The sequence below is a fragment of the Dreissena polymorpha genome, chromosome 5, assembly GCF_020536995.1.
Source record: "Dreissena polymorpha isolate Duluth1 chromosome 5, UMN_Dpol_1.0, whole genome shotgun sequence".
NCBI classification, from domain to species: domain Eukaryota; kingdom Metazoa; phylum Mollusca; class Bivalvia; order Myida; family Dreissenidae; genus Dreissena; species Dreissena polymorpha.
The window spans coordinates 81,346,298-81,370,475 of NC_068359.1; the positions used below are offsets into that span (position 1 = coordinate 81,346,298).

Below are 24,178 nucleotides of genomic sequence, written 5' to 3' on the forward strand. Positions count from 1 at the left end.
TGATAGAATTTAAGTTGATGTAGCAAGGTTAGTCCGGGGAGCGATTCAGGGCCATCATGGCCCTCTTGTTTATGTTTGGAATAAAAATGTTTTTTGTTTTTATTGTTACACTGAGTCATATTCTATTTTGAAGGTAAACATTTTTGTCCTAAGGCTGAATGTTTGTGTCTCAACTGTCGTTAGCCTTGGACTTTTCTAATGTAAAACAATTAGGAAGAAGGAAGCTTTTAAAACGGCTTTTGTTACTTATTAATCATTAAATACCATCAATTTGACTAAGGCAACCAGAATATTCTTATGTCGATTAAATACCATCAATGTACCTTCAGGCACACAGAGAAATATGATAACAAATCCCAATGATCAAGAAGTAAATAGTCATATTGCTGTTTAAACAATATTTGTTTTGTATTAAAATCTCTCATCTAAATTTTATTATGTGCATATAGACCTCAGGCCCAAACTACAGTATAGGTGATATACACAGACACTAAGGCGACCTTTAATGTTAAAACTTTACAATAAGTTCTTGTTATAACAAAGAAGTGCTTTAGAATGTGTACTAAAAGATAAATTCCATTTTCAATTGAAGGGTGGGGATTTAAAGAACGCATTAGACTAATTTTAAACAAAAGGTAGGCCCAAGTTGTTGAGCAGTGGTAACATTGTCTGTCTGTGATTTACATTAAAGTGACGGACTGAGCTCAATATTATTGTCTGAGCAGCTTAAGTCGAGCTCGTCTTCATTAAAATTACAAATCAAAAGGTACTTTTGCTTTGCTATTTTAGCCATTTACCACTTATTACCACAAGATACGTATGTTGACGAATTTGTAGTCTCTTAGAAAGTTACATTTAATTGAAAGCCTTTCGTACTAGATCCAAGTTTTAAAGGTTTCAGTTCCAACCATTAGATACTGATGAGCAGCAAACAGCATAAAACCTGAAACCTGAGTTACTCACCATAGCCATTTTCACTTAGCTTCTATTAAGTGGGAAAGGGTTAAATATTATTAAACTTTTTCTTAAATGACAAACATGTATTATTATTAACAGGATCTTCATCAACAGTTTTCAGTGAAAATTCGATCTTGGCTGTAATACAGGGGACTCCTGTATTGCTATTCAGTACTTTCAAAACCCGTATCTTTGTATTTGAAGGTGTTATTTTGTGTTTTTTTTTATGTTGTTTAACATGATTTAGTAGAATTAAATGGTGAAACAGCTAGTTGTGCCCTGTCATTTATAATTAAGATATGTTCAAAATTATTCTTGATTGTGAGAGAGTTTCTTATTTTTCAATTGTAAACAATGTTTGCCAAAGGCTTGTAGATGTAGTTGATTGTCATGACAAGAGATCAGTGAGTTTATAGTTACAGGCTCCTTGTCACATTAAAATTTATTGCATGAAAAGTGTAGTTGCTTTTTTGTTGGCTTATAATTATTTATGTCTGTCAGTTTGATTTATCTCGCTGGATGAATGCCACTCAAGTTGATTTTTTATGTTGTAGATTTTGTTGTAAGCATTCATCACTTCAGGTTAATTCACTTGCATTTAATAGTGATGGATACGAAGGCCAAAGGGATATATTAGAAATATAATTTATTAATAGAACATTATATGCTTAACAATACGCGATATGTGATGTCTACTATCATATTTGGGGAAATGAATTGTATGTTTCTAAAATTGTTGTTTTCAAGTAACATCAGCAAAACAACTAAACCAGTTCCACAGGAATGTTCCAGAAAAATAACCTAGAATTCAACATCATGCAACAGTATGTTCCCCCCCCCCCCCCTCCCTCCCCCCTATTGCCCTTCTGGGCTGGTCAATACATCATTATAAAATGTTTAATAGTTTAAAACAAATTACCCAAATATTCAATGGTATTTAATTGTGCTGATTATTAACAATATCCTGTGTCTGTCTATAAACTTACTTCAAGATTCTTTTCTTTTAAGTCAAAATTTAATGACAATTATTGAATTTTTTCCAATCAAGGAAATATTACAAAATTCAAATTGCCATCCCAAAAATTTCCCCAAATTAGGAAAGTGTCATCAATTTCTTTCCAAAAGCCCATTATCTGCTAGACTTGCGAACAAATTAAATGAGCACTGAAACTGAACATTTTACCAAAAAGGCATTAAAAACAGAAGATTTCACTGTTTGAATTTTCCCAATTACAGTTTTTTTGGCGCTTAATTCTGCCAATACAGTATTTTGTCATGTATAACACACATTTTTTTACCTCAACATTTTATATAAAAAGTTTGTGCGTGTTATGCATTGATACAACGCTATATTGGCTGCTAAACTGCGAAAAATTCATTTCCTAATCGTAAATATTCAAAAAAGCCGCCATATTTGTATTATGACGCAGTACTGCACGGTGCTTCACCCGATTGGGCAAAAACAATCACTGATACCATATAATGCTATACTAAAGAATAATTTTACAACTTCAGCTTCACCAAGTCTGCAGGTGAAAGACCTTTTGATGTCCATCTTAAGAATCAAGATGGCGGCCGAGTGCGCGTTTACCTGCGGGTACTCGACAGAACAGACGGCATGTATTTGGTGAACTACAGGATCTACGAGACGTTGGCTGATCTTGAAATTAGCCTCACCAAGGATAACATCCACATTGGGGATTCGCCGTTTCAATTGAAAGGTAATATAAAAGGAATTTCTGTCCTGATAGAATATCTCGAGCATAATTGTTTGCTATGTAATACAATATATATATTACTATATGAATATGCTTATTTATTATTTCTTGCTTGATTGCATTCAATGAGGATGGTTTATTGAGTCAATCTTGTGCTTGTTCCTTGTAAAAACCAACACTTGGTGTAAAATCCACACATTTACTTGTCCACAAAATTGTCATAAAAAACACGAAATTTCATGCCGATAAATATAAACGATTTAGGATGATTAAAACTGCGGGCATATAAATTATTTTATTTTTCTACAACCTTGCACAAATTATGTTACAATTTTTTTGATAAATTCACATAATTATCCAATGATTCTCCAAAAAGTCAAATTGTTTTTATGCTGAAAAGGATATACTTTCTTTGAAAATTGGAAACTTTTTGCAATTTGAAAAAAGTGGGGAAAAAGGAATAAATCATGAATTATATAAAAACAACTCTATCCAATAGGGAACAAAATACTTTGATGTTAAGTGCACTCCTTTTAGTCATTATTTATCTTTGAATAAAAATGAAGTACTCATTCAATCGAACCATTTTTTAAGCTCTATCATTCCTGTTCATCTTCAAAATAATGCAAGTCAAATCACACAAAATATTTCTGTCATGCTTGATGCTTTTTAATGGAAATGTTTAATGTAATGTTTAATGTAATGTTTAATGTAATGTTTAATGTAATGTTTAATGTACTGTAAAAGGGCGTGGTTTTTGCATGACTTCACAATCTATAACATGTACTAAATTATTTGAACACATGTTAAGAGATTTGTTAAGGTTATTATCATTGTTTTTGTCCAGCAGTAAAATTAATAATTAAATATTTTTCTGAACATAATTATATATAATAATATTAATCATTTTACAAATTTTCTCATCTGAGTCCTGAGACTCGATAACTTGCAAATCTGTGAGTCCCCAAATTGGAAGAATGGGCTAATATTAAACAATATTATTTTTGAGAAATCTCAATGCATTTTTGGGACTCACATAATTCAAAACTTTGCATCCCGGGTTTTATTGCGAGTTCAGGACACAGGACTCGCAGGTAAAAAAATCACTGATCATTAAAATAATTAATGATTATTTATTTTGTTCAGCATATTGTATGAACATTTTAGTTTTCAGTGTTTTTTTAAACCATTTTTGCAAATGGGGCCATGTCCCATTGGTTTTGGATGAATTTGCTGCTTTGTAACTAAATTTTGGAAATAAGTATTGTTGTAGCTTTGCGATGGCAAATGCTTCAAAATTGAGAATACAATTTTCCCAATCGAAAAAAATAAATATTTTTAACAAATGGGACCTTAAAATTCCCAATTGAGGGTTTCCCAATTTTTAGCTCACCTGATTGCTCAGTTCGAAGTTCGAAACTGGGTTGTGCCGGGTCAAAAACTAGGTCACTAGGTCAAAAAAGAGAAAAACCTTGTAAACACTGTAGCAGTCACATTTCATGCCCAATCTTCATGTAACTTTGTCAAAATGTTTGTCTTAATAATATCTTGGTTGAGTTCAAAAGTGGTTCCGGTCCGTTAAAAAACATGGCCGCCACTGGGCGGGGTAGTTTTCCTTATTTGGCTATAGAGAAACCTTGTAAACACTCTAGAAGTCACAATTTTTGCCCAATCATCATGAAATGTGGTCAAAACATTGGTTCAATAATTGATGTCTCTGACGAGTTCGAAAATGGTTGAGATCGGTGAAAAAACATGGCCGCCAGTGGGCGGGGCATTTTTTCTCTATATGTATATAGTGGCAGTTTTCCCTATTTGGCTATAGAGAAACCTTGTAAACACTCTAGAAGGCACAATTTTTGCCCAATCATCATGAAAATTGGTCAAAACATTGGTTTTATTGATATCTCGGACGAGTTTGAAAATGGTCGGGATCGTTGAAAAAACATGGCCGCCAGTGGGCGGGGCATTTTTCTCTATATGTATATTGTGAAAACATGTGAACACAGTAGAAGTCACATTTTTGGCCCGATTTTCATGAAACTTGCTCAGAACATTTGTTTCCTTGATACGAGAGTCGAGTTAAAAAATGGTTCTGGTCAGTTGAATAACATGGCTGGGGGTATATTGTTTTGCTCATGTCGGTCCATCCGTCCAACAGATGGTTTCCAGATGATAACTCAAGAGCGCTTATGTCAAGGATCATGACACTTCATAGGTACATTGATCATGACTCGACAGACTCGCAGATGACCCCTATTGATTTTCAGGTCATTAGGTCAAAGGTCAAGGTCACGATGACCCGAAATAGTAAAATGGTTTCCAGATGATAACTCAAGAACACTTATGCCTAGAATCATAAAACTTCATAGATACATTGATCATGACTCACAGATGACCCCTATTGATTTTCAGGTCACTAGGTCAAAGGTCAAGGTCACGGTGACCCAAAACAGTAAAATGTTTCTGGATGATAACTCAAGAAGGCTTATGCCTAGGATCATGAAACTTCATAGGTACAATGATCATGACTCACAGATGACCGCTATTGATTTTCAGGTCACTAGGTCAAAGGTCAAGGTCACGGTGACCTGAAATAAAAAAATGGTTTCTGGATGATAACTCAAGAACGCTTATACCTAGGTTCATGAAACTTCATAGGTATATTTATCATGACTCGCAGATGACCCCTATTGATTATCAGATCACTAGGTCAAAGGTTAATGTCACAGTGCCAAAAAACGTATTCACACAATGGCTGTCAAGGTCACGGTGACTCAACTTAGAAAAATGGTTTCCGGATGATAACTCAAGAATGCTTATGCTTAGGATCATTAAACTTCAAAGGTACATTGATCATGACTCGCAGATGAAATAATGATGAAACTTGACCAGGATGTTTGTCTGGACAATATCTAGGTCAAGTTTGACATTTGGTAAAGATTGAATGAACTGACTCCTCTCAGGTGAGCGAACTAGGGCCATCTTTGCCCTCTTGTTTTTATATTTTGTAAGATTACAACATCAAGTTCATCGCCCATCCAGCTTTATAAGTTGAACCTGAGTTAATATAATTGAAAACATTTTAATTATCAATTTTGAAGCATTTTAGCAACAAAAAAACAACCACACTAATTACCCATTTTTAGTCAAAACGTTGCGATTTTTCCCAATCCAAAGGGAATCGGCCCCATTCCCAAAATGGTGAAAAAAACACACTACCCTAGATAGACTTTGCTTGCCTAAAAAAGTGTGGGTTATAACTACCATCCTACAACTGCAATGCTGATCAAACAGGCAAAAAAGCCAATGAAACAAACTAAAAATCCTTAATTCTTCAACCTTCATACCAAAGCTTATAAGTATTATCATGGTAAAGAATTGGGTATTGTGGTGTTGTTCTGATAACTAGAAAACAACAACAATGAACCGCATATTTAAAACATTGAATGGTTCAATGACATTGGCCAACTCAAGGTATGATTAAAGAATTTAAATAAGGTTAAACTTTGCACCCTAATGTTACACCTTTTGAATCATTTTGTTTATGTAAATCTGTATCAGTCATGCATGGTAAGCATTCAATTACCTTCAATTAACAGCTCTTTTTGCCTAGCTCATAAATTTATATAAAGAGTCTTTCTATGTATGATATTAATATGTACCCTTTTAAATTGGGTGTAATGTAATATTGAAGACGCCCAACATTTTTGCAATCCAGATTTTAAGATTTTATTTGAATGGAGAAATTTTGGGTTGAATAAGCATCATATTTATTAAGATAACAAGTTTATGAATGGCATGATTTAATTTCATAGATACATTTATATAAATAAATAGAATTGCAACTGCTACAGCTGAAAACACTGATTGAGGATTTTTGTTGGTTTCGGTAGATTTTTAGCGAGGCTGTTTTCGGAGAAAACCCGAGGTATTGTTATAGCCAGCTCGTCGTCCGCCGTCCGCTGGTCTCGTGCTAAAACCTTTACATTGGTTCTAAAATCAAAGTGCTTCCACCTACAACTTTGATACTTCATATGTAGATGCACCTTGATGAGTTCCACACGCCACACCCATTTTGGGTCACTAGGTCAAAGGTAAAGGTCACTGTGACCTCTAAAAATAAATAAATAAAATAAATTCTGACAAGCTTTCGCAGCCAAGCGTGGCACCCGTTATGCGGTGTTCTTGTATTAATTCATAAGCAATTAGTGAAATTAATATTTTCGTAGGTGGGGTATGATCCTGAATATATATATATATATATATATATATATATATATATATATATATATATATATATATATATATATATATATATCAGGGATCATATTTTCCCGCAACATCAATCGGTCCGGATATAAATGGGGAAAAGTTTCCGAAAATGTGTATCCGAAATCATGACAAATTACGTTAAAATATATACCATTGATTTTGCAATTCATGAAGGTGGTAAAATACATGTACAAGTAAAATTCCCTTAGGCATTTTTTTAAAAAACGAAACGAGTTTTCTTAACTGGTTTTAGCATTTGGTATTTCATTGTTGTTTCGTGTGCTGTTTTATCAGACTTTTTTCATCGTTGTCGATATTATTAACCTGTGTAAGTATATACCGATGTTTTAAATTGTTGTCGACTCGATAATATCTTACAAACATGAACTGAACCAAACAAATGTCTGTGCTTAGGTTGGCTACTGACAACAACAAATGAAATAATTAAGAAATAATTTGTTGTCAAATAACCCACGTCCGATAGTTTAGATGCGTAGGGATATAATCACGAGAGCGAAGCATTTGAAACAACGCATCTAATTTTATAAAGTACACGAATTATTTCTATTCTAACACGGTTTTACTAAAGATTTATTCAATGTATATTATTTTTCTTGTGTACTATTTTATGTGAAGTTCCGCCCATAAAAATAACTTTCGGCTGTTCTGTCGATCAGATCCGCGACTTTCATTCATAATTATATTACCGGATAATTACGCTGGTGGAAAATGTATTGGCATGTTTCGTTTAGTTACAGCGCGTGCATTCAGACGCGTCTTTTCAGATGCGTCTTTAATCCGCTGTTCACAAGTTTTTGATTCTTGGTCTGACGTGCAATAAACCGGCCCTGACCGGTTTAGAGACTGCAGCGAATGGTTTATCACATCTAATCGAGATAAGAATGTCAATAGGGTGTGTTAGCAAGTACACTGTGTAATCGATTTCATGACATGGGAATCGGACCGACTGTTTGGGATTTTCAATCGGTCTTTCATGACCCCAATCGGTCTAGGACCGACAAAACCGAAAAAAATATGATCCCTGATATATATATATATATATATATATAAAATAATCTTCCAAAAACTTACCAATTGTCTTTGTAAATGCTTTTTCTAAGATAAATTTATTAACATATTGAAAGAGTAAGACTTGAACATTTTACTGGAATGCCATCATGACATCAAAACACAATGTAAGAAAATTAGCTATAATGTTCACTGTTATTTTAAAATGTTTGAAACAGCAGGGCTTTTTTTCCTTCATGGTGAATGGCCGTGGACGGCCATTTCACAATTTTGACATGGACATTTCTCAAATCTAGCAAGGCCACAATACTTGACAAAACGGCCATTTTTAACTGTGAAAATCAGACTTTTTTAGCATAAAACTGTCAAAAATGGCCATTTCGCAATTCAAAATTACAATTTGATTTAATATTTTACATAAGCGAGACAAGATATTGACAGGGGTTAGGCTTTTTAACCAGGTTTTCCGAAGGAAAATTAACCAGGTTTTCCGAAGGAAAAAACTGGTTATTAGATTGGCGAATGCGGGCGGGCTGGCTGGCTGGCGGGCGGGCGGAACAAGCTTGTCCGGGCCATAACTATGTCGTTCATTGTCAGATTTTAAAATCATTTGGCACATTTGTTCACCATCATTGGACGGTGTGTCGCGCGAAATAATTACGTCGATATCTCCAAGGTCAAGGTCACACTTTGAGTTCAAAGGTCAAAAATGGCCATAAATGAGCTTGTCCTGGCCATAACTATGTCATTCATTGTGAGATTTTAAAATCATTTGGCACATTTGTTCACCATCATTGGAAGGTGTGTCGCACGAAAGAATCACGTCAATATCTCCAATGTCAAGGTCGCCACGACTAAAAATAGATTTAAAAAAAAAAAAACTTACAAAGGGGGTTAATTTTGTTTGTTCATTTCAAAAGTTCAGTTTGAGTTTTCTCCCTTTATCAGATTTTTTTTTCACAATGAAAACCTGGTTTTGTGACAATTTTGTCCCTTGTCTATGGTTTCAGATAGAGTTTGCCTGTCAGAATATTGTTGATCTGAATACAAGTGGTTATTTGTTGAAAGAAAGTGTAAGGACAATGAAATTATGAAATAATTCATTATTTAAAGACATTTTAATATTATGTAATTATTAAACATGCTTTTACTATACTAATTCTTTACCAACTGAAATTCACGACATGTTTTTTCACAATTTTCAGAAGTTCGCGACTTACCTTTTCACAGTTTTGAAAAATTTGCGACTCATTTTTTGCACCGAGTGCCACTTCACAAAATCAGGTTAAAAAGCCCTGAACATGAAGTTAATAATTGCTTTTAAATCGCTGATATTTTTCTATAGAGCACATTAAGCACTGCCTTTTGTCTTTAGTCCTCACTTTTGTACATTTGCTAAAAAATACAAGGGAAAATTGTTAAGATCATGTTTACACATAATTCAGATGTCCATCATAGAATCATGCTGAGAAACTTTGCTCCAATTATGAAATGTCCTTTCAAACATGTTTTTAATACTGTTTTGACCTCCAGGTTCACATCGGTCAGAGGAAGAAATCGGTATAATTGCATCTTTTTGTCACTGGTGGGTGATTTAAAAAATAATGAAGCCTAAAGTAAAACTTTTCTCAAATTTTAGATGTTAAGTTATGGCAACAGTTTTTTTTGTATTGCATAGGGAAAGGGTTCAAGTTTTATAAATGAGTAGGGCTGTTCTGTCAGATTTAATCACTTTTCACAACAAAAGATGTTAACCAAATGTTCTGAAAACTGTGTTGATAATTAAAATGTACATGTCTTTTGCACTTAATACAATCCAATTAAAATATGTTATCAATAATTTTTGTGTTTTGTCAACATCTTTTTCAAAACTATACATAAAAGAGAAAAAAAGCTTCATTTTGTTAATGTTCTCCCACAAAACTGTTCATTCCATGTTCATAATTTATGTTTTAAATATTCTGTCTATGATTTTACTAAAATAAGCATTATTTAAGTATGCATGGATACAGTTAAAATTTGAGGGGATCTTTTAAAAATCCACACAAGCAATATTCAGTTATGTTGTAAAATCTGTTTAAATGATGCATATGTACATATATATATATATGTGAAGGTTTCTTTTCACTTAAAAATTTGTCAACATACAGTTGAAATCAAGTTTGATGTCTTATTCCAACTTCAAATTATATTTCATTGTATAGTGTGCTCCAAAAATCAATTTGATAGATTCAGGGTTATCCTATGTTCAGTATAATCATGATACAAATAGAAAAACGATAGGACAGTGGGAGTAGTTTGTATATAACTGTCATTTCATATACTGGTAATTATGTTTTTTATGCCCCCAGAGCATAGGTTCTGGGGGCATTTAAAATCGCACTGTCCGTCAGTCAGTCAGTCAGTTAGTCCGTCCAGATTAGTTTCCGCTCAATAAGTCAAGCAATTGTCATCGGATCTTCACCAAACTTCATAAAAATGTGTAAGGCAATAACATCTAGGCCAAGTTCGATAATCGGCCAAATTGGCCCAGACACTCTTGAGTTACGGCCCTTGAATCATCGTAAAATTGAGTTTTTTCTCGTTTCCGCTCAATAACTTGAGCAATTGTTATTAGATGTTCACCAAACCTCATGAAAATGTGCAAGGCAATAGCATCTAGGTTAAGAACGATAATCAGCCAAATTGACTCAGACACTGCTGAGTTACGGCCCTTGAATCATTGTAAAATTTTATTTTTTTTCCTTTCCGCTCAATAACTCAAGCAAATTTCATAGGATCTTTACCAAACTTCATGAAAATGTTTAAGGCAATGACATCTAGGCCAAGTTCGATAATCACCCAAATTGGCCTAGACACTCTTGAGTTACGGCCCTTGAATCATCGTAAAATTGGGTTTTTCTCGTTTCTGCTCAATAACTTGAGCAATTGCTATTAGATGTTCACCAAACCTCATGAAAATGTGCAAGGCAATAGCATCTAGGTTAAGAACGATTATCAGCCAAATTGACTCAGACACTGCTGAGTTACGGCCCTTGAATCATCGTAAAATTGTTTTTTTTTCCTTTCCGCTCAATTACTCGAGCAAATTTCATAGGATCTTTACCAAACTTCATGAAAATGTGTAAGGCAATAACATCTAGGCCAAGTTCGATAATCGGCCAAATTGGCCCAGACACTCTTGAGTTAGGGCCCTTGAATCATCGTAAAATTGGGTTTTTTCTCATTTCCGCTCAATAACTTGAGCAATTATTATTAGATGTTCACCAAACCTCATGAAAATGTGCAAGGCAATAGCATCTAGGTTAAGAACGATAATCAGCCAAATTGACTCAGACAATGCTGAGTTACGGCCCTTGAATCATCGTAAAATTGGTTTTTTTTTCTTTCCGCTCAATAACTCAAGCAAATTTCATAGGATCTTTACCAAACCTCATGAAAATGTGTAAGGCAATAATATCTAGGTCAAGTTTGATAATCGGCCAAATTGACCCAGACACTCCTGAGTTACGGCCCTTGGATCATCGTAAAATTTTGTTGTTTTTTGTTTCCGCTCAATAACTCGAGCAAATGTCATAGGATATTCGCCACATTCATGAAAATGTGTAAGACAATAACATCTAGGTAATTTTCCATAATCAGCCAAATTGACCAAGACACTCCTGAGTTACGGCCCTTGAATCATCGAAAAATTGAGTTTTTTTCTCGTTTCCACTAAACTTCATAAAAATGTGTAAGACAATAAAATCTAAGTTAAGTTTGATAATCAGCCAAATTAACTTAGGCATTCTTGAGGTTACTGTAACGGCCCTTGAATCATAAAAAAATTGCGTTTCCGCTAGAAAAATGCTCAAAACTTCTATGTTGCTTCAGATGTAACCTGCATATTTGGTATGCATGTGTATATGGACAAGGCCTTCCATACTCACACAAATTTTGACCCCCTTGAACTTGAACTTAGGGTCCGCGTTTAGGTTTCAAAATCTGCGTTTAGCTTTCAAACAAGCGTTTTTTGGGGGCATATGTCTTCTGATGGAGACAGCTCTTGTTATAATCAACATTCAACTGTAAATTTAAACCAACACCCTATGACTAAGGGATAAACACCATTCGAAATCATGAATGTTCATATTTTCTCCACTAAACCTACCAGCAATTACTTGTGAAATCTTGTTACATTTTCCTGATGGTTTGCAGATGTTGCATTCACAGGTTGTTTAATTTATGAAGATTGCCCTTGTGGCTAATAAAAATCCACATGCAGTATTTCATAAGTGGTTGACCCCTCTCACTAGGGTAATTGAAATCTAAATTTACACACATCTACTTCTTATGGCAAAAAATGTCACACTTTTATACTATAAAATCTAAAACATGTCGTTTGGTGTTTTTATTCTACTAATATTTTATTTATTTTTTTTATTATTTAATTGCCATGTCATATATTTTCAAACATTGAAACTTGAATTAATTTTTTTAAGCACATTTTATGATCAGCTATACATTTAAACACAAGTGTGTCCGTACAAATATAATTGTTCATATTTATTACATGACTTGGGACAATATTGTTTAATTAAAACTACTATTAAATTCTACTTCATGTTAAGTTTGAACTTTCATGTTTCATTAAATATTTAATAAAAAGAGGGGGTTATCACGTGATAGTCAAGATGGCGACGTTCTTGTCGAGGCTGTTAATTTTCGCCGTTTTTTACCCTTTATTACTTTCGTTTAATTTTTAAATGACACTCACTTTCCAGCCATATTAGTAAAAGGATAGATTAGCGTTTATTTCATATTAAAATTGGCTTTTAATCTCGCCCTTACTTCCCACAAATTTTCTTAGTGGTGTGTAATTAGGTCATCCCACGAAGAAATTTTGCAGCGAGTAAAGACGAGATATATATAAAATATTTATACAAAATAAACTCTAGTTACATTCTTGCTGATATGGCTGGAAAGTGAGTGGTATTTAAAAAAAGGGTATAAAACTGCGATAAATACCTGCCTTGTCATGGACGTCGCCATATTGACTATCATGTGATTACCCCCTCTGTAAAAGTGTATATCACACTTGAGTCTGTTTACATTTCCATTTAGTGTTAAACTGTGCAGAAATGTAAGAACAGAATACTCTTGGTTGTAATACCTGTAGTAATGACATAAACTTACTCAAAAATGACCTACAATCATAAACAATTAAACTTCCATGACCTACCATCACACTACCATGACATACCACTCTTGGTTGTAATACCTGTAGTAATGACATAAACTTACTCAAAAATGACCTACAATCATAAACAATTAAACTTCCATGACCTACCATCACACTACCATGACATACCATTACATCACTATGACATACCATAACACTTTCATGAACTACCATTATGCTACCATTACACTTAGTCCACCATTACACTAACATGAACAACCATTACACCACCATGACAAACACTTTTATATCATGAACTATCAATATACTGCCATGACCTATAATTACACTATCATGAACTACAATTAAACTACCATGAGGTACTATTACACTATCATGAAATACCACTGCACAACCAGTACCATTACACTACCATGACAAACCTTTAAACTTTCATTAACTTCCATTAGACTACCATGAACTTTTATAACACTATCATGACCTTCCATATCATGAACTAGAAAAACACTGACATGATACCTTAGTACACTATCATTAACTACCATAAATCTATCATGACATACTGTTACACTACCATGATCTTCCATTACACTATCATAAACAACCATTACACCATCATGAACTTCCTGATATACCATTACACCACCATTACACTAACATGACCTACCATTACACTACCATTACACTATCATGAACTACCATGACATAACATTCCACTGTAAATGCCGACCATTACACTATCATGAACTGCAATTACACAATCATGAACTACCATTGCACTGAACTACCAGTCCATTAACATGACATATCATTACACTACCATGACTCAGACCTATCATTCCACTATCATGACCTACCATTACACTACCCCTTATAGCATACCAATACACTATCATGACATGCTATTATACTGCAATGATCTACCATTGCACTGTTATGACCTCCTGTTTCTCTTTAATGACCTTCTTTATTTTACTGCTGAGGTGAACCAGTGTGTAAATCATGAATATATGAGTCTCATGTTGGGAAAACTTGGCTTAATGCATGTGTGTCAAGTGTCATCCCAGATTTGCCTATTCATTCCAGGCAGGCTTATCAGGGACTACACTTTGGACTTTGATGGATATTTTTGTTTAAAAGAGAGTATCATCTTCACAATAATCCAGTTAAGGTAAAAAGAAGTGTCTGTTATAAGCCTCTGCACAGGCTAATCTGGGATGACACTAGACATAAGCATTAAGCCCGGATTTCCCTGATGAAGCTCATATCAACTACGATGCCACATTTTTTCCAGGGTTTGTAGCACATGAGAACTGTAACTGCCCTGAGCCCAGACTGTCTACTTGGTACAAACACATGTCCTGCCCAGCGTCCTACCGGCAAATCAAGAACGACCTGGCCATATTTAAAGACGTAGATCTCGAGTCCACCGCACGGGAAACCATCCAGCGATTCAACATCTCCACGGCTCACAGTCTGTCTCGATACAAGATAATCAATAATAAGGTAATCATGTGTCAATTGTTGATCTGTTCAATCATAGTATGGGGGTCTTATCTTATTTGGAGTTAGCATGGCTCTTGAAATGTTCAATTTAAATTGTTCTTATCTGCTGAGTGAAGTTTTAACTTTAAAATTGTTTCAGCAAATGAAATCCATATGTAAAATCCAATTTCAAAATACTTGCAAACCAATTCATAGGTTTTGTAACTAATGTTGATTTTAATTTACAAGACATATAGAAATTGGTACATTTTGGAAATTACAATTGATCTGTTTAAAGAAGAGTATGGCATACAACTTGCAATATAATTCAAAGAGTAGATATAATAATATTTCTCCTGATGTCTGCATTTTAAATTATGATATTGAAGAAAAAAAAATCCAGTTTTACCTTATTTTGACATAAAGTTTTTTTGTTTTTTGTTTAAGTAACAACACCATATCAGTTAGAATTGCATCTTTTTAATACTTGTAATTAATCTGACCTTTATCTCACACTTTTATTTTTAGATCTACCGGAAAACATATGGGGAGCATGTTGGCTTTAAAATGTTCAGTGATTCCATATTATTGTCATTGACCAGAAAGGTAAGATCAGCACAGAAGTCATGTATGAACCAAGTCATGCAAAAATGGGTCTTATAACATAAGACTCCAGCATAGCACCAGACCAGCCTGCATAATAAGCATAGCTCCAGACCAGCCTATGCATCTGCGCAGTCTGGTCAGGAGCAACCCTGTCTGTCATGAAGACCAGGAAACCTTACATTATTTTACAGTGAACAGGGTAACTCAATTGACCAGATTGTGCAAATGCGCAAAGTGGTCTGAAGTTTATCTGGATGCATATTGCATAAGACCCATTTTGGCTTCACAAAGGATCAAGTACAGATTGAATGTTATCAGAAATGAGCTTTAAAGGATCCTTCAGTATTTGAGTAAGGATAAGAGCTTGCAAATTTCTTGGTTGATTACAGTACAATATTGCTTTTGTGCTCAAAAGATGTAAAATAAAATGTTGTTTACTCAAGTTCACATCCAGACTCAACTCTCAGGTGTTGCTATGCTTCATTTAATGGTAGAAAATTTGCAGATCCGAGACTATTAGTTATGTGTATATTTGTTTAGATTCTTGTTACTGTTTTGATTCTCATGTCAATGCTGGGCACTTTTAGAGAGTCCTTACATTGTCACTTGTATTGGTAATAAGCAACTTAGTGTCTTACCATTTTTGTTTAGTTTATCATGTTTATCAATTCCACAAAATTTGCTTAATATTGTGATTAACACGGTACTGAGTCGTTGTTGTTTATCAACAGTTGATTTCTACTGATTGGTTATTATGTTGATTTTGTTGTTGACATACCTTAAACATGGACATAAATCTAAATGTTGGCATATATATGCATTGAGTTATTGAACAGACCTTGTATTTAGAGAATCTGATGTTGTTTCAATAATTAAACATATTTATTGAAAAGAAGTTGTATTCATTCTCCAAGTGACATGTAGTTCTACCAGACATAAAGCTGTCTATAGATCAATCTAGAATTCACTTACACTGACAGTTCTGCAAGATATAGAGTTGATTATTAATTGGTAATTCATTTACATTGACAAGTAGTTCTCCCAGAAATAGAGTTGTTTATGAACCTTGCATTCATTTACAAAAACAGTTAGTTCTAACAGATATAGAGTTGTTTATCAAAACCTTCAATTCATTTACACTTACAGGTAATCCTTCCAAATTTAGAGTCGTTTATCAACCCTCCATTCATTTACACTAACAATTAATTCTTGCAGATATAGAGTTCAGTGCCCCAGATAATTATTTGGGAAATAGGGTTTTCACCCATTGATTTTGAAAAATAGAGTGATTTCATTCTTGAAATAGGGTGAAATGAGTTATAAAAATGCATACCTTAAAATCATTGTTGCTTTACTTCTGTTGAAGCTGCACACTTGTATTGATTCAATAAAACTGTAAACTATCATTAACTTTAATAAACTGATGTTTCATAACATCTTTAATCCTTGAAATTGTCCACAATATAAACGTTAAACTTACAAACAAAATCGATAACACGAATGATTCGGCACTTATTGGCTCTTGCTTTCTTGGTTCGAAAAGTTTGCGATCGACTGATATTTTAGCGCAACAATAGGGGACGTCTTTCGAATACTCTTAGGCATTTTTATTTTGCATCGTAATAGAATTTGAAAGTACAGACGCTTTAAAAATACATGCACAATGAGCGACGGAATAAGTCAGATTGAAAACGCATGTATGTCGTGGTATATAATTTTGTTAGACGCTTTATTAAACTATGAAATCTAGGAGTCGACAGAGCGTTCAATAACTTTGACTGTTTTCTTGCTCCGTCATCCAGGCGCTATCTGAATAAAAGCGTCGCCACGTTACGATAATAATTTCAAAATGAAAATACCGAAAATGAACAAAGCATTTTCGATCAAAGCTATTGTGTCGTACGCATTGAATTTGACATATTTGCGTAAAAATCAAATTGGTTGCGTTTTCAATACGCATGATATTTCATTTCTTTGCGTGTTTAAACATTTAAATAGGGTGAAAGACGCAGATACACAGCTTATCTGGGGCACTGTAGAGTTGTTTATCAACCCTCCATTTATTTACACTAACAATTAATTCTTACAGATATAGAGTTGTTTATCAACCCTCCATTTATTTACACTAACAATTAATTCTTACAGATATAGAGTTGTTTACCAACCTTCCATTCATTTACATCAACATGCAGTTCTACCACACTATATAACTGTTTTTAAACCTTGCATTTCATTTGCACTGACAGATAGTTCTAACAGATATAGAGTTGTTTATTAACCGTCCATTCATTTACACTACTAGGTACAATGTAGTTCTACCAGATATAGAGTTGTTTATCAACCGTCCATTCATTTACACTGACAGGTAGTTCTACCAGATATATAGAGTTGTTTATGAACCTTGCATTCATTTACATTGACAGGTTGTTCTAACAGATATAGAGCTGTTTATCAACCTTGAATTCATTTTACACTGACAGGTAGTTCTAACAAATATTGAGTGGTTTATCAACCTTGCATTCAATGACATGCAGTTTTACCGGCTCTAGGAGAAGTGCCCCCCTGGAGAACTGCCCCCCCAAAGATTTTTCACTGGGCGGAGAACTGCCCCCTCACTGTTTTTTTATAGGGCGGAGAACTGCCCCCCTGCTGATTAATAAGGGGCGGAGAACTGCCCCCCCCTGTCAGAATTGATGACCCGGAGAAGTGCCCCCTAATTAAAGACATTTCGCGGCGATATAAAGCGAGTATTATAATGACAATAACGCCAGTAACTTTCTTGCTATTATGTCTGGAAATTGAGTGAAATTTCAAAAGATATATAAAGTTGTACAAGTAATAAAAGTTATAAAACGGCAAAAAAATACCTGCCCTGGCATGGACTACGCCATCTTGATAGTCACGTGATTTTTGTCTATGTGAACAAAGAAAAACAAGTCACTTTTTGTTAATAAAAAGTTTTCGCGGCTGAATTATTTGATATTTTCTCCGTAATTAAAACAAACAATTAGCATGCAATTTAATCCATCCTTATGCAAGCTGAAAACAATAATTTATTTGTTTGTTTTCGCCAATTACGGAATTGGACGGTTCAATATAATAAACCCGTATGCGGCTTTATTCAAAGCTAACAAGTTCTTAACAATTAAGGTCGGTCCGGTCTACCAATTAAAAGATTAAAAGATCGCGGTGCTTATCGTCTACGGTAACAAGTTCTCTGCCTTAAGTGTGAATAATGTTTTGCCATTTTAATTATTGTTTGTTGTATATAGGACCTTTTCCTCCATAAGTACTGAGTTGCACGTCTATATTTAGTTGCGACACATGGGCAGTATTAACACGCACGCGTTTCCTGTGTGGATCTCGACTATGTTTCGCGCTCTTATTAAAACACGACTTTTACATGGCATTCATGTATAGTGAGTGGTGCAGATGCGTACCAAGGGCCTTAAACAGTATTATCACATGCCTCTAGACAATTTGTGTTATTCCGTTCGATAAATGGTAATATACTTGTACTGAAATTAAATTGTTACCGGATAAAATGTGTACGGCGATAACGTAAAATTACTCGTAAGTATTGTTTTCACTACGTAACTAATAACTAATATGACACCGGGGGCAGTTCTCCGCCCCTACAGATTTGATGGGGGGGGGGAGCAGATATCCGCCTACTAAATTCTGACAGGGGGGCAGTTCTCTGCCCCTACCAATTTGATGGGGGGGGGGGCACCTCTCCGCCACCTTTAAAATAAGGGGGCAGTTCTCTGGGGGGCAGTTCTTTGGGGGGGGGGGGGGATAAAGTTGTTTATCAACCTTGCATTCATTAACATTGACAGGTAATTCTACCAGATTTAGAGTTGTTAATCAACCTTGCAGTCATTTACATTGACAAGTAGTTCTGACAGATAAAGAGTTGTTTATCAACCTTACATTCATTTTCACTAAATGTTCTAACAGACATAGATCTGTTGATCAACCTTTCATACAATGACAGGTAGTTTTACCAGAACTTGAGTTGTTTATCGACCTTCCATTCATTTGCACCGATAGGTAGTTCTACCCAATATAAAGCTCTTCATAAACCTTGCATTCATTTACCGGTACATTGACTGGTATTTCTACCAGATATAGAGATCTAAATCAACCTTTCATTCATTTACATTGACAGATAGTTCTACCAGATATAGAGTGGTGTATCAACCTTCCATTCATTTACACTGACAGATAGTTCTACCAGATATAGAGTTGTGTATCAACCTTTCATTCATTTACACTGACAGATAGTTCTACCAGATATAGAGTTGTGTATCAACCTTGCATTTATTTACACTGACAGATAGTTCTACCAGATATAGAGTGGTGTATCAACCTTCCATTCATTTACACTGACAGATAGTTCTACCAGATATAGAGTCGTGTATCAACCTTCCATTCATTTACACTGACAGATAGTTCTACCAAATATAGAGTCGTGTATCAACCTTTCATTCATTTACACTGACAGATAGTTCTACCAGATATAGAGTCGTGTATCAACCTTCCAATCATTTACACTGACAGATAGTTCTACCAGATATAGAGTCGTGTATCAACCTTCCATTCATTTACACTGACAGATAGTTCTACCAGATATAGAGTTGTGTATCAACCTTGCATTTATTTACTTTGACAGGTAGTTCTACCAGATATAAAGCTCTATATCAACCTTGCATTCGTTTACTTTGACAGGTAGTTCTACCAGATATTGAGTTGTTTATCAACCTGGGAGACTGGCCCCTGGAGAAGAAGACAGTGGCAGACAACCCTGTTCCAATCTTCTCGTGGTGTGGCTCAGACACCAGTCGGGATATTGTCATGCCTACGTATGACCTGACCGAGGCATCTCTGGAACTGCTGGGCAGGTATAGAATGTTTTGGGATTTTTTTCACTGCAAAAACTTGGTAGTTTTGTTTTTAAAGAGATTTTATTTATGTTTGTGTTTAAACGTTAAGATATGACATATTTATGATAAATATTGATATGCATTTTATTTATTTGTTGTATTGATTATATGCTAAAAGTTTTTATGTCCCCCACTATAGTAGTGGGGGACATATTGTTTTTGCCCTGTCTGTTGGTCTGTTGGTCTGTTGGTCTGTTTGCGCCAACTTTAACATTTTGCAATAACTTTTGCAATATTGAAGATAGCAACTTCATATTTGGCATGCATGTGTATCTTATGAAGCTGCACATTTTGAGTGGTGAAAGGTCAAGGTCAAGGTCATCCTTCAAGGTCAGAGGTCAAATATATGTGGCCCAAATCGCTTATTTTATGAATATTTATGCAATATTGAAGATAGCAACTTGATATTTGGCATGCATGTGTATCTTATGGAGCTGCACATTTTGAGTGTTGAAAGGTCAAGGTCAAGGTCATCCTTCAAGGTCAGAGGTCAAATATATGTGGCCCAAATCGCTTATTTTATGAATACTTTTGCAATATTGAAGATAGCAACTTGATATTTGGCATGCATGTGTATCATATGGAGCTGCACATTTTGAGTGGCGAAAGGTCAAGGTCAAGGTCATCCTTCAAGGTCAGAGGTCAAATATATGTGGCCCAAATCGCTTATTTTATGAATACTTTAACAATATTGAAGATAGCAACTTGATATTTGGCATGCATGTGTATCTCATGGAGCTGCACATTTTGAGTGGTAAAAGGTCAAGGTCATCCTTCACAAGGTCAAGGTCATCCTTCACAAGGTCAAGGTCATATATAGGGGGACATTGTGTTTCACAAACACATCTTGTTTATTTATTAAAAATTGATATGTTTAGTGTATATAACTTTACACATTTAATGTTAATTTAAAGGCTCTATAAAGGTGACAAATCCAATTATTATGCATATCAACTCGTCAAATTTTTTCCGGATTTCAGTTACTCTTGCATAAAAACTGCTAATAACACAGCTTAGGTACAACGTTGCCAAGAATTATGGAAGATATACCCATTTCATAATTGGAAGAAATATTAACATTTTTGCAACTAACGTGATGTGTAGCCTCAGAGCGGTGACATATGCTAAAAATAGCCGAAAGAAAATTCAATTTTAATTCTATTTTAAACAACTTTTTACCAGCAGAAAGTAATTTTTTAGTTCACTACAAACGTTTTAACCATTTAGAAGAGACCTACTTTGTGAGTAATACTGGAAAACATTAAAAATCATCGATATATTTTTGGTGACCTGAGTCACTTTCACTTTCTATTTCCCGAGTTAACAGCAATGTAAATAAACAGATTGTTTGTAAACACAATTGACTTGGAGGACTCTTTATTTTAAGCTCAAAACAAGTTGTATTGCTCATATTTTATTGTTATGTCCAATAGCATATATTTATGTTTTTTTATAACCTTTATAAATAAAATATGAAAATAATATTTAAAAATCGGTAAATAATTACGCATCTTCACCTTTATAGAGCCTTTAAAGAAAGATTTATTTTTTATTGATAGGAAAACAATAAACGGAATAGTCTGTTTTTCCATGTTATCAAATTGTTATCACAGTTTGAAAGCATAACAATCAACAAGTTTTCTGTTGGAACTGCTAATAAAAGTCTGAAAGATTTAGTTTTGAGCTACTGCATAATCAAATTTTTCATTATGCCCCTCTTCGAATAAGAGGAGGTATATTGTTTTGCTCATGTCGGTCCGTATGTCCATATGTCCATTCACCAGATAGTTTCCGGATGATTACTCAAGAACGCTAAGGCCTAGGATCATGAAACTTCATAGGTACATTGATCATGATTCGCAGATGACCCCTATTGATTTGAGGTCACTAGGTCAAAAGTCAAGGTCACAGTGACCCGAAATAGTAAAATGGTTTCCTGATGATAACTCAAGAACGCTTATGCCTAGGATAATGAAACTTCATAGGTACATTGATCATGACTTGCAGATGACCCCTATTGATTTTCAGGTCACTAGGTCAATGGTCAAGGTCACGGTGACCCGAAATAGTAAAATGGTTTCCGGATGATAACTCAAGAACGCTTATGCCTAGGATTATGAAACTTCATAGATACATTGATCATGACTCACAGATGACCCCTATTGATTTTAAGGTCACTAGGTCAAAGGTTAAGGTCACGGTGACCCGAAATAGTAAAATGGTTTCAGGATGATAACTCAAGAATGCTTATGCCTAGGATCATGAAACTTCATAGGTCCATTGATTATGACTCGCAGATGACCCCTAATGATTTTCAGGTCACTAGGTCAAAGGTCAAGGTCATGGTGACTCAGCTTAGAAAAATGGTTTCCGGATGATAACTCAAGAACACTTACGCCTAGGTTCATGAAACATCATAGGTACATTGATCATGACTCGCAGATGACCCCTATTGACTTTCAGGTCACTAGGTCAAAGGTCAAGGTCACAGTGCCAAAAAACGTATTCACACAATGGCTGGCACTACAACTGACAGCCCATATGGGTGGCATGCATGTTTTACAAACAGCCCTTGTTCTACATTGTTATAAATATAACTAATTGAATGCTGCAGTGGGTAACTTAAGTTTATGCACAAACCTTGATGAAAAAATAAGATCATAAAGGGAATTGTAAGTTAAATATTGTTGAGTACAAAAACGGGGCGTTTATAGTTAAACATAGGTGAATGAGCTATACGGCTGAATGTTGTCCTTATAAATTGCTCTTCACCTTTAACCACAAAGATACGTATTACGAAGCATTTGTAGTCCCTTAGAAAGGTATTTAATTTAAGACCTTTCTTACTATATTCAAGATTTTAAGGCTTCATTTCCAACATTTAGATACTGATGAGCAGCAAACAGCATAAAACATGAACAGACTGCAAATTACTCACAGTCTGTTCTGGTTTTATGCTGTTTTGCACATAGCCATTTTCACATTGCTTCTAAGTGGGAAAGGGTTAACTCCTTCCCACTCAAAGCAAAGTGAAAATTGCTATATGCATCCAGCATAGGACTAGAACAGTCTGCGAGTAACTCACAGTCTGTTCAGGTTTTATGCTGTTTGCTGCTCATCAGTATCTGGGGAATGAAAACACTTGAATCTATTAAGGAAGGTTTTTAATTTGATTTGATTTTCTAATGGACTTTAAACAGATCTTAATGCGTATCTGCGTGGAAACGGGTTAAAAACTTCTTGACAGAATGCCAAAAGCTTGTGCTACATCATATTCACAGACAGAGTCTTGACATATACCACGTGATGGGCAAGAGCCCGTTACCATGGGAACAGAAGACAGAGAAGGGGTTCTGGAGAGGAAGGGACAGTCGTCAGGAGCGACTCGACCTGGTTGTCATGTCAAGGGCACACCCTGATCTACTTGATGCAAAGATGACCCGAATGTTCTTCTTCAAGCACGACCAGGAGAAATATGGGGATCTTGTGCAGAACATTCCATTCTTCGATTTCTTTAAGGTAAATAGTTCTATTGTCCATTTAGTTAAAGGTTACATTTTCAGGTTTGTTGGAAATCATTTCTAAAATCATTGCAAATGTTGGAATATAGAAGTTTTTATGCCCCCGAAGGAGGGCATATAGTGATTGGACTGTCCGTCTGTCTGCCCGTCTTTCTGTCACACTTTGCATTTAGGTTTTGCATTTAGGTTTCAAAAAATGCTTATAACTTCTATGTCCCTTCACATATAGCAACTTGATATTTGGCATGCATGTGTATCTCATGGGGCTGCACATTTTGAGTGGTGAAAGGTCAATTTCAAGGTCATCCTTCAAGGTGAAAGGTGAAAAAACATTTATCTAAGCGGCGCAGAAGGAGGCATTGTGTTTCTGACAAATACATCTCTTGTTTCAATTGTTAATTAGTGGTTGTTTGAAAAGATATGGTTTGGAGCTTAATATTAGGGTTTTTGTTAATATTA

The 24,178-nt window shown here is 34.9% G+C and overlaps 1 protein-coding gene across 8 annotated transcripts in view; it reads left to right on the forward strand.

The window, feature by feature from the left end:
* Positions 1-24,178, forward strand: part of LOC127832613 (protein O-glucosyltransferase 2-like) — a 209,525-nt gene that overhangs the window by 15,288 nt on the left and 170,059 nt on the right. For 5 of the 8 annotated variants that reach the window (XR_008026990.1, XM_052358132.1, XM_052358133.1 and 2 more), the window contains exons 2-6: positions 2,473-2,678; positions 14,456-14,667; positions 15,175-15,252; positions 19,984-20,156; positions 23,480-23,717. Coding sequence is in view for 7 of the 8 variants with exons in the window: in XM_052358132.1 (XP_052214092.1) it covers positions 2,473-2,678; positions 14,456-14,667; positions 15,175-15,252; positions 19,984-20,156; positions 23,480-23,717 (907 nt within the window). In the remaining variant the exon portion in view is untranslated. The remainder of the gene's footprint in view (positions 1-2,472; positions 2,679-14,455; positions 14,668-15,174; positions 15,253-19,983; positions 20,157-23,479; positions 23,718-24,178) is intronic. The other 3 variants (XM_052358138.1, XM_052358139.1, XM_052358136.1) reach the window with 3 other exon arrangements.